Source organism: Gavialis gangeticus, unplaced genomic scaffold (genome assembly GCF_001723915.1).
Source record: "Gavialis gangeticus isolate Ggan-Ray unplaced genomic scaffold, GavGan_comp1, whole genome shotgun sequence".
Taxonomy (NCBI): Eukaryota; Metazoa; Chordata; order Crocodylia; family Gavialidae; genus Gavialis; species Gavialis gangeticus.
In genome coordinates, this window is record NW_017729018.1 from 12088393 (window position 1) to 12099312 (window position 10920).

General features: G+C 60.0%; 1 protein-coding gene across 1 annotated transcript; it reads right to left on the bottom strand.

Moving 5' to 3' along the window:
* Window positions 1-2890: 2890 nt before the first annotated feature.
* CNN2 (calponin 2) lies at window positions 2891-8090 on the bottom strand. The gene is made up of 6 exons (XM_019513532.1): window positions 7936-8090; window positions 6720-6786; window positions 6439-6576; window positions 5677-5793; window positions 4954-5100; window positions 2891-4619 (listed from the first exon to the last, which is right to left on the bottom strand). The coding sequence occupies exons 2-6, from the start codon at window positions 6780-6782 to the stop codon at window positions 4353-4355; spliced, it is 732 nt and encodes a 243-aa protein (XP_019369077.1). The 5' UTR covers window positions 6783-6786; window positions 7936-8090; the 3' UTR covers window positions 2891-4352.
* Between the last annotated feature and the right edge of the window lie 2830 nt (window positions 8091-10920).

Consider the following 10920-nt stretch of genomic DNA (forward strand, 5'->3'; position numbering starts at 1 on the left):
TTCATCCTCATTAACTTAACGAGCATTAAAATTTTTAAACGCATTTATTTTGGCACGTCAGGTTTGTGTTTGCACGTAACGGGCTTTCAAACTTATCCCTTGCTGCAATTGAAATCATCACTCCTTGCCCCGTCCCTTAACAGCCTGTCACCGTCCGCTTTGTAACAACAGTTCAGGTGTGGGAAGGGGTATCAGCTCCCACCCCTGCAGTCTTCTCTTCCCTGGACTAAATCATCCTGCTCCTCCAGCCCCGTCCCCCCAGGCCCGTTGTCTAAACCTTGGTTCATTAGTGTCATTCTCTGCTGGACTCTCAGTTTATCGATGTCTTTTGTGACTCCACCCCAGGGCATCCCCTGCACCCAGGCCGCTCCATTGGAAAGCCAGCCGCAGCCCACTCACAGCCACCAGGAAGGCTTAGCAAGAAATAAAGAGCAGCCCCAAATCGTGCGAGCACTGGAACCCAACGCAAGATGCAGCAAAACACAAGAGCTGCTGTGTTCAGCTTGGCTGCCTTCCCTCTGCAACCCTCCATCCTGCCGGCCCGCTTGCAATCAACCCGCAGCCGTCCGCAAGGGCTGCTTACGCCACCGGACCAGCCACCGGCTCCACACTCGATCGCGCCCCGTGAAGCCCAGGGCAGCGAGGGGCTTCGGGTAGAGGTCGGGGAAGGAGGCTTGTGCCCGAAAACTTGCACAGAACTTTTTTTCCCAGCTACTCAAGTTGGGCTAATAAAAGCTTTAACATTTCCCCAAAGCACATTGGGTAGAGGCAGCTATTGCCGGGAAGGAAAGAGCCAGGCCAAGAGCGGTGAGCTGCGCTCTCAGGAAGTGCTGCCTGCAGGGCGGAGGCCTCAGCCCCTGGTCTGATGGTATTGGGGCCCCTTATCAGGGCTCAGCGCCCCGGGGGCCTTGCACAATTATCCTTGCACCCTGCGTGGCAGCGGTGCTCACGCTCGCTCTGCACTTGTGCCCATGTCCATGCAAGGGAGCAGGTGGCTGGGAATGGTGGGGCTCATCCCCCTGTGCAGCAAGGACCCCCCAAGGCCTTCCTCCCACTCCCCTTGGATCCCTCTTTGCCACCCGGACCAGCACGATCACCCTCCTCCTCTCACTTGAGGCTGATGGGCGCCAAGGGTGCTGATGCCCCCCTTTCCCAATGCCCCCAGGGGCATCCCAGGGGCTGAACTGCAGAACCCAGGCCCCAGGGACGGCTTGGTCTGGCTCCAGCCCAAGGATCAGGGCTGCCAAGGCCGCATCTCTGCAGTGGGGGCATGCCCGGCTCTGACCACCCCCCCCCTCCGGGCAGGGCTGGTGGGCAGCCAAGGTGCAGCGGCAAGAGCCCTGCCCAGCTGCCACCCCCCCCCCCGGAGCCGGGAGGAGGCCCCGCCCCCCGGCCTCGGCCAGCCCCCCCCCCCCCCCGGGCCGGGCCGGGGGGCCGCCAAGGGGGAGGGGCAAAGGCCCCTCCCCGGCTGCCCCCCCCCCCCCGCGAGCTGGTAGGATGCTCTGCCCTCCGGCTGCTGCAGCCGCCGCCACCTCCCTGCCCGGGCACCTCGCAGGGCACCGCTTGTCTGTGCTCCCCCCCCCATCTTACCTGTTTCCCACCCCTTTATCTGCTCCAACGCGGCCCCTTTAAGAGCAGCCCCCTCTCCCTGCCAGCCGGGCGAGTCTGATCATTTCGCAAGCCCCGCCCCCAGCTTATGTCACAGGTGTGCTGATACAAAGTAGCCTCGCGCTGCCTGAGGCGGGGCTACAGCCGGCCACCTGACGTCACAGGGTGCTTCTTAAAGGGCCCACAGGAAAAGGGGAGCTGGGGCCAGGCTCCCTGCGTGGGCAAAGCATGGCTCACCCCCTGCAGACTCGCATGGGCATGGGCGCCAAGGGCAACCCCCCTGCGAGGGGTCCCGGCCCCATCCCAGTGCAGGTCTTTGCACCATTGCCCACCATGTTGGTTTCGTGCCAGCCGGGCAGAGCCCAGAATGGGCCGGGATCCCACCGGCGATGCCCGGCTGGTTGGCATCACCCCGGGTCCCTCTGGGGTTTTCCCCGGTGGCTGCAGGGATCTGGTTTTCTTCGATTTAAAAAAACAAAATCCCCAATTTGGGGTTTAAAGCCCCAAATCCACATTTTTCCGTGATTAAAGTGAAACACCGCTATAGATATACCAATGTATTTGCTGAAACACCGCTAATACACAGATATAGCTATAGCGGTGTTTCATTTATGGATTAGCGGTGTTTCATTTTAATTACGGAAAAATGTGAATTTGGGGTTACTCTTTTTTTTTTAACTGAAAATTTGAGATTTTTTTTTTTTTTTTAAATCAGAGAAAACCAGGATCCCTGCTCATCAGGCTTGCAAACCGAACGGGGATAACATTGTGCATCACCGTTGAAAGGATCTGGCGGCACCCCAATTGAGAATTACTGCCCGAGACCTAAGCAGTGACCCTCCACAGGCCCCACAACCCCCTTTGCTGCCCAGCCACCATCTGAGCTGATCCTTGGCTCTGGCCTTATATACCTCAAAGGGGCGGGGCTAGAAGAAGGCATGCTGAGTCTTAAAGGGGCCTTACCCCCAGCTGCATGGGTTTCTAGGTCTGGCGTTCCCGACCTCATGGTAAGAATAGGGCTTTCTTTGCAATACAGCTATTCCCTTTCAAGCTATCCTCCGGTCTGGAATCAGCAGAGCATTTAATGTCAGGACCAAGCTGGGGAGCCAAAATAGACACTTAACAGCTTTCCTGACAGTCACATATCAAGCAGCAACAGCCAGCAAGAGGAACGCCGTTCTTCCAACAACCCACGGGGCACCCCCACCCGCTGCTATAGTGAAGCAGCTGAGCCAGGCCCCTTCCCCAGTCATCCTGTACACACAAATGGCAGCACGGCCCATCCTTTCTACAGCATTTATTGCCCATGTTCAAATATTACATTTCACATTTTATTAAAAAAAAAAAAAATTCCAAGGCACCACCTCCAGAGGCACCACTGCCTCTGGAGGAACGCATGGCACTTGACCTTCCAGGAGCCCAGGGAGTCTCCATCGCCAGGCTCCTGGCTGCCACTGCAGCAGATGTCCCATCCAGTTCTTAGGGGCTCACGGCCTCCCATCACCGGGGGGCTGGTTTAGACAAGCCTAACCTAGAAGGCAGTATGGGGAGCTGGCACCCCAAGAGAGGAGGCTTGACAACTACCTAGCTGGGGTCATTTGAGCCCAGTTTTCTCTCCTGCCCGGGGCAGGGGTCGGACTAGAAGATCTGCAAGGTCCCTTCTGACCCTACATCTATGAGAGTGCCAGCAAGGCCAGACGCGCGCAAGACATTTCCTGGAGGTTTAAATAGAGCGAGTCTTAGCCGGAAGAGCAGCTATATTAAAAAACATCTGTAAAAAACCACTGCCATTGCAACATATCCATCCGTTGCGTCACCCATATCCATTCACCCATATCCATCCTCTATGGGTGAACAGATCCAGCCTCCTGAGGCCCGACCCTGCTGTGAATAATGCAGCAGACTCAGACCCCCACTCCAGTGTCAGGGGCAGTTAAAATTTCTCCTTCTCTCTTCTTCAGGGAGCACTGGACTTTTTGGAATAGAGATGAAGAGCGGATAAACTTGGTCCTTATCTTCACAACGCCTTGCTAGTCTGCTTCCCTTTAAAAAAAACAAACAAACCAAAAAAAACACATACACAGGAGAGCACAGCCTTTGGGCTTTGCTTTTGGCCTCGATAAAAATATATATATATATATGTATAGAAAGATATATATTTTCATTGGTCCCCATGAGAGCTTGGAAGAGATGCAGAAGTTAATAGATCTGACACAGCATGATTTGCCTCCCATCCTTTTGAAGTTCCCTGGCCTGGCCTGCCCTTCCCAATTGCATCCTGTTTATCAGATGCCCTCAATCCCCAGCTGCCGCCCAGCCCTGGCTAGGCAGCTTCCAAAGGCACCTTCAGAGCGTGAAGGAGCAGCCGCACGGTTGCAACACAGGCCTGCAATGCTGGGAGGCTGCAATCCATTGCATGCCCTGCTCTGCTAATGCTTCCCTGGCACGCACGGTCCTGGAGGGCTAGAGACGGGGTACTTATGGGCATCTAAAATCCTGCCTAATAGAAGACTACCGGGCTGAATTTGGGGGCACTGCCCTTTGGGACAACTCCCAAGGGGCTAAACAGCCAACTCTTCTCTCTACACAGAGGGGTGTTTCCTTGCTTAGAAAAAGATTCAGTATAAAAAGAGTTTTAAAAAGAGAGAGAGAGGGGAGATGCTGGGATGTTGCCGGCAACTAGGATCTGTGAGTGAGCTAGGGTGGGACGGGAGGGGTTAGGTGGGGTTAGGGAGGGCCCCCCCTCAGTAACTCTCTTCCTCCTCTCGGTAGTAGTGGTACTCGGGTGGGTCCATGCTCTCGTCGCAGGCGGCGTTGGCCGCGTCGCCCGGGTTGCCCTGGGGGCAGTACTTGGGGTCGTAGATCTGGCGGCCCAAGCCGAAGACCTGGCCGCTCTGGTTGGCTCCCTGGTTGTAGCCCATCTGGAGGGACATGGAAGAGTTGTCGCACTTCTCCGTGCCCATCTTGGTGTCGTAGATGTGCCTCCTCGTGCCGGGGGCCGTCATGCCCACCTGGGAAACCAGACTGCGCGTCACACCACTGCGCCCGCAAACTGGCTGGAGGGCAGGTGGGCGCCCTTTGTACTGCGTGCTGGGCATGCTCGAGCAAAGAAACCCCCGTGATTTTACCATCTATGTGGGCCCAAGGGATATAGGGGGGAGGTACAAAGCACAGATCCTGTTTTACAGGCAGGAAACAGGGCACAAGACCTCCCCCAGAACTGGATCTAGTTTGTGGACTGGACTGATCCCAGCTGAATCCAGCCTTTCCTGCCCCACGCACCCCCAGAGGCGTGGTGGAGGGTGGAGGCTCCGGTCCCCCACCAGTCTGCTCCCACCTGCCTACCTGGCTGGCGCACTTGTTGGTACCCATCTGAAGGCTGATAGTGGAATGGTCCATGGGGGCCAGGATCTGGTTTTTCGGGTCATAGAGGTGCCTCCTGGTGCCGTAGGCCGTCATGCCCGACTGGCTAGCGCACTTGTTTGTGCCCATCTGAAGTCAAAGAGAGACTGTGAGAACCTGGAAGTACTGGGAGTCCCCCCCTCCACAGGGCACGGAGCAACGGCTACCACCATGCCAGACCCTCCTTCTCTCCCCACCATGTCCCACACCTTCCCCATTCAGAGCTGGGTAGGAGGTCCCCCAGATGGGGAGTCCTAGCCCCAGCCCAAAGATGGGCTTTCAAGCCCCTTTGCTGTGCACTGCAAGGTGGCAGTAAGTTGGTCCCCGAGTCCAGACTGTCCCAGCCCTTCTCCTCCCCCAACACGCCTCCCTGAGAAGCCAGCCCCACGCTCCAAGCTTGGTAGGGTTGTCTGAGGAACAGAGCAGAGCAGCTGTGACAGTCCCTGGCCCCTGGGGAGCAGAACAGGCAATGCCAGCACAGCCTGGGCAGCTGGGGAGGATGAAGGGTGCCAGAGGGTTAAGGTCCCGCTAGTATCTAGAGGACTCACACAGGGTTCGACCCCCTTGTGCCTGGGGGCAGGGAACTCAGGTGCTAAAGGGTTAAGATGCTCTCTCTCCCTGGTGCCCCCCAGGACCCTGCAGTAGGAGACATGGGCATCCACTCACCTGGAGCCCGATCACGCACTGCCCGGCTTTCATCTTGGCCTCGTCGAAGTTCCTCTGCTGCCTCTCCGAGTACTTCACCCCGATGTCCACCCCGCTCTGGATCCCCTTGGTCTTGGCCTGCCAGAAAGGGTGAGAGCCTCAGAGACTGTCCCCAGCACCCCCTGGCTCCCAACCCACCCAGGACCAAGGTGCAGGGGCAGCCACATCCATCATCTCCTGCCTGCCAGGGACTGGCCCAAAGCACAAAACCTCTGGTGCTGGGGTTTGTACAGAGATTGGAAACTCATCTGGGTCAGCTCATCAGTCCTGCCCTCAGGTCATCTGTGACAAGCCTCAGGGCACCTCAAGCCTCTATCCGTTCTCCACTACAAGAATGCAGCTGTCTCTGGGATGGCTCAGTGCTATTAAACACCTGCCTCAAAGGGACAGTAGAGGGGAGAGCCTCAGCCTGGGACAGGGAGTGCTGTACGGGGGCTCAAGGCACTGTAGATGATCTGTATGAGCTCGAAGCAATGTCTTTGCTCCAGTGGGGACCTGGCTGGGGCCAATGCCATCCTTTGAGAGCATCCATGGAGGCACAGACAGGGTCTGGCTGGGTCCTTGGCTGTAGTCTCCCACAAAGCAGACCAGAGGGACCCAGGCAGAGGGAGATTCTACCCCACAGTCCCTTGGGGGTGTCTGGGGTGGGTGCAAGGTGTGGCATGGCCTACAAATGATGGAGAGGAGCAGCCACAAAGCTGCCGGGCTCCTTCCAGCACTCACCATGCCCGCCAGAGCCAGCAGGGAGACCTGCACCTGGGTCATGTTCCCACTCTCGAAGAGGTCGTTGGCTTCAAAGAGGTCGACAGGGTTCATGCCATAGCTGGTCATGGCCTTGATGAAGTTGGAGAGGTTCTCCAGCTGGGGAGGAACATGGACAAGGACACATGAGAGAAGGGTGAGGAGCCGGGAGCCTGTTGGAGACGCGGCTCCCAGAGCTGCAATGCTGGGGCCAGCAACCTGCCAGGCTGCCTGCTCCAGGGACACAAGGCCCAGGCACCCACCTGGTGCCAGTTTTGAGCCGAGCGGTTGATCTTCCTCACCGAGCCGGGCTTCAGCTTGTTCATGAGCCTGCAGAGAGATGGTGCCATTAGCACCAGAGCAAGGAGGCTGCATCCACCTGCACCAGCTCCGGGTCCTGCTGTCCCTTGCAGTGTGAATGTAGCACTGCAGGAGTTTGGTGCCCATGGGCTTATCCACCCCCCCGTGCCACCTTGACTGCTGGTGCAGTCAGCAGACAGGAGCTAACGAATCCCTCCTCTATTTCCAGGAAAGCACTGGCATCACCATGTTGGTGCTATGCAGCCCTGAAGAAGACCCTCACTGCAAGAGGCAACTCCCGAGTGAGGTGGCCATGCCCCATGGCATCGGGAAGGGCCTCTTCAACAGAGTGGCTTCCCCTGGGTGGAGATCGGCTCCAGCCAGGACAGGCTCAGGTTTTGCTCCCTATGAATTTGAGCTGCAGCCACTTGCGGGAAGGAGATCGTGTTTGTTTTCAGAGCCAAGGCAGAGTGTGGAGGAACCTCAAGCAACATCCTGTCGAGCCAAGCCCATGCCAGGAATTGCCCCAGGCCTGGGAACAGCTTGGACCTGCTGTGCTCCTTTGTGCAGGCAGATCGAAGGGCTGGACGGCCCCCAGGTTGCAGGGAGCCTTCCTGGGATCGCACGCCTTCTCTACCAGGTGCAGTCTACCAGGGGGCTTGGGGTCCCCTAGACGGCCTGCTCTCCCAGCTCCTCGGGGAGGGCAGAGGCATCGCTAGTCAGGCCAGGGTGCCTGCCAGCCACTACAGCAGCATGAGGCATGCACAGGCCTGGGTGGTAGCAGGGTCCTTGCCCCCAGACCGATGCATCTGGAGCCCGTTCCCTCTAGATGGCTGGGGCAAGGCAGGAGAGCTCTCCGTGTCTGACCACGAGCTGGAGCTCGGCGTCACATCACGGAGCACAAGGGCCGTGCCAAGCTGCGAGCAGGCAGCGCCTCTGCCCCGTTCACAGGCTCCAAGCGCAGGCCTCTTGCTGATGAACTCCAAGCCAGGCCAAGCTAGGTCTGAGAAGGGCTTCCAGCCTCTGGGCTCATCTGTAGCTCACACTGCGGCTCTCAGATGCTGCAGGGGCTGGAGAAGGGGGCAGCAGGAAGCCAGCTCAGGGAGCCTGCAGCTCCCCCAGACAGACACGATCCCCTGGAATCGCCCCCCACAGCATCGCCGGCCCCAGCAGACTCACTCGCAGAGGAGGACACCGTCCTTCAGCCCCTTCTGGAAGTCGGGGCCGATCTGCTGCCCAGTGATGTTCTCGATCCATGTCCTCAGCTCGGCCTCCTTCTGCGGGTCGTACTTCTGGGCGAGCTGGCGGAAAGCAGGGTGGGAAGGTTAGTGCTGCTCTACCGGGTCCCTGCCGTGGCTCCCCGCACCCGACACCGGGCTTTCTAGCTGGGCTGGGAGGTTTTGTGGAGCCCTGGCCAGGAGGATGTCGACAAGGCAGGGGCAGTGCCAGGATCAGGGGCCATGGCAGGTCCCTCTCTGACCCAGCACACCGTGAGCCCCTTGGCCTCCGCCCTCCCCCTCCATCACTTCTTCGCCCTCTGCCAAGAGCAGCAGATTGCAGAAGCAGTGAGCTCATGCCCGGGGCAGCCCAGCCCCACGGGAGCTTCCCCTAGCAGGGCCAGGCCTGCCTGCACTTGCTGCAGCCGACGCTCTCCGGCCTCCACAGCCTGGAAGTGGCTTGTGACGGCCATTAACCCCTTTGCTGCCCCCGGGCTCCAGGGGGGTATTCTGCAGAGCCTCCTATCCCTAGGGGCTGTGATGCCTTAAAAAAAAAAAGTCGCTGCTCCCCATGGGCACAGCACCCCTTTGCTTGCTCCAAGCAGGCACTCCCTCCTCCCCCCTAGGGAGGCAATGGAGATGAGGGGGTCTGTTGCCAAAAGCCCAGCCCAGAGCTTCCTGCAGCATGAGAATGAGGCATCCCTGCTGGGCTCCCAGCACGGCGCCCGACCCGGGAGCGAAGTCATCGGGAACAAGGAAGGGGCGGTTTGGGGTTGCTGGAGCAGCTACAATTTCCTGAGACGCAGGACAAGACGGAGCCAGGCGGGCAGGGGGGAGAAGTTGGGCCGCTGGAAGGGGAAGCTGCAGCGGGTTGCAGTCTCAGCATCGCTGGACGACAGGAAACCCCTGAGCCGGTGCCAGGCAGGGGGGGGCAGGGGGCAGCCGGGATGACGCTGTGCCAAGCGAACAGGAGCAAGGGCACAACCAGGTGATGCCCAGGAAGATGGAGATTCCCCTGCCCAGCCCACACTGCTGGCTCCCACCCCTCCATCCTGCCACTGCCCTGCAGCCCAGGCACTCCCAGTGCAAGATAAAACCCCTGGGGCAGGATGTGGGGAGGTGGGTGTGAGAAGTGGTTCAGAGGCCAGGACACCAGTACATCCTGCCAGGTGCAGAATAACACCCCCTCCCTCCCCCCAGCCTGGATGCTGCTGAACTTCTCGGGGGGCTTTTGCTCCAAGGCACTCTCTTTTTGGTGCAGCAAAAGAAGCTCCCCTCTCTCCCCGCTTCCAGGGTCTGGTGTTAAAAGCCAGCCAGGAGCCCACAGGGACTGGAGGAAGGCGGACAGCTCAAATGACTGCATGCAAGAGGGAGAAAAGAGCTCTTTGTTAAATGCTCTGCCCCTTGGCGCTAAAGGCCAAGAGCAGCCCCTCTGTCTGGGACAGGCTCCTCCAGGAAGACCCGAGCAGAAAGGAGGCTCCAACCCAGCGCATGGAGCAGCGGTGCTCACAAGGGGCCGTGGCCTGGCTCCCAAGGGAGAAGCCTCCCCCATCCGCCCCCCAGCCTGTGCCAAAGCCACGCTTGCTCGGACCCGAGCCAGGGGCGAGCCAGGCTCTCGTGCTATCGGCACGGCTCTGCCCTGCCCCCCAGCCCAGGGTTGAGCCACAGGAAGTGTCACAAAAGGACGAGTCAAGCGAGGGGGAGGCTGCTAGCGCCTCCGTCCCCCAGGGCCTGGCTCAGACTGGGCTTACAGGGAGGACCTGGGACAGTCGCAGGAAGGGACCCATGCCTGCCCCAAGGGCGAGGAGCCTCTGGGCATACTGGGGCGCGGGGCGCAGCCCCTGCCCCGGCCTCCCTGCTGCACCCCAGCGGCCCGGCCCGGGTCAGCGCAGCCGTCCCCTCCCCGCGGGGCTGGAATCCAGGCAGATTCCTCGTGGCCGCGGCTATGCCAGGAATGCGAGGCCCGCCTCTAAATCAAGAGCAGCTGCCCATGCTGGCTCCACAGCCCCTGCTCCGCCACAGCAGGGCGAGCGGGTATGCCAGAGCCCGTCCCTGGCACCGAGGGGATGCCAGGACCCCTGTGCCCAGGCGCCCCTGCGGGCAGGGACCGCTCCAGCGCCCGCACGCACGGCCAAGGGAAGGGGGCTGGCAGCTGGTTAGGCCGCCTAAGTGCCACCCCCACCCCTTAGCAGGGCACCAGGCCTGCAGCCCAGCCTCACCACTACCCAGAAAGTGGCGGCAGTAGTAGGTTCTTCTCTCACTACAGGGCCCTGGCACAAGTTGAAACTCCCCTGATCCAGCCCAAATCCAGACCTGACCGGCCGCAGTCACCTGCCCCAAACCTCCCACCCTGCTGCCCCCGTCCTCCCGCAGAAGGGACCCCCAGACATGCTGAAGCCGGTGCGTTAGTCCCCAGGCGCAAATCCCACAAGGCAAGCGGCACCTTTCCCTGGTACACAGACGAAGCCCCTCCCCACCCCAGCATGGCTGCTCCACCCCAGAGGTGGCTGCTTTCCAGCAATGCACAGCTGCGTGCATGGTCCTAGCCTGCTTGGAGCAGGCTGAGCAACCCATCCTCATGCAGCTCTTGGGCAGTGGGAGGTCACAGGGTTAAGATGTTGGCCACGGCTCCTTTGCCCTCCCTCCCTGCTGTGCTAGCCCCTCAGGAATGCAGAGCTGCACTGGTCCCTGGGGGCCAGCGCTGGCCCCTGTGCTCAGCCAAGCCTGTGCTGGGAGCAGGGACCCTCCCCTGATCCCTCCGTGCCTTTGGAGCTGCTCTGCCTCAGTGTCTGCAAGAAGTCAGGAGACCCCCCCCCCAGGCGGGGCTGGAAGGACACAGGGTGCAAAGGGAACCAAGGGGCTGCACCGAGCCAGGGCAGAGCCAGCCTGCCAGGGGCAAACTGCTGTCGCAGCCCGGGGCGAGGCTCCAGCAGGCTCAGAGCTGGGC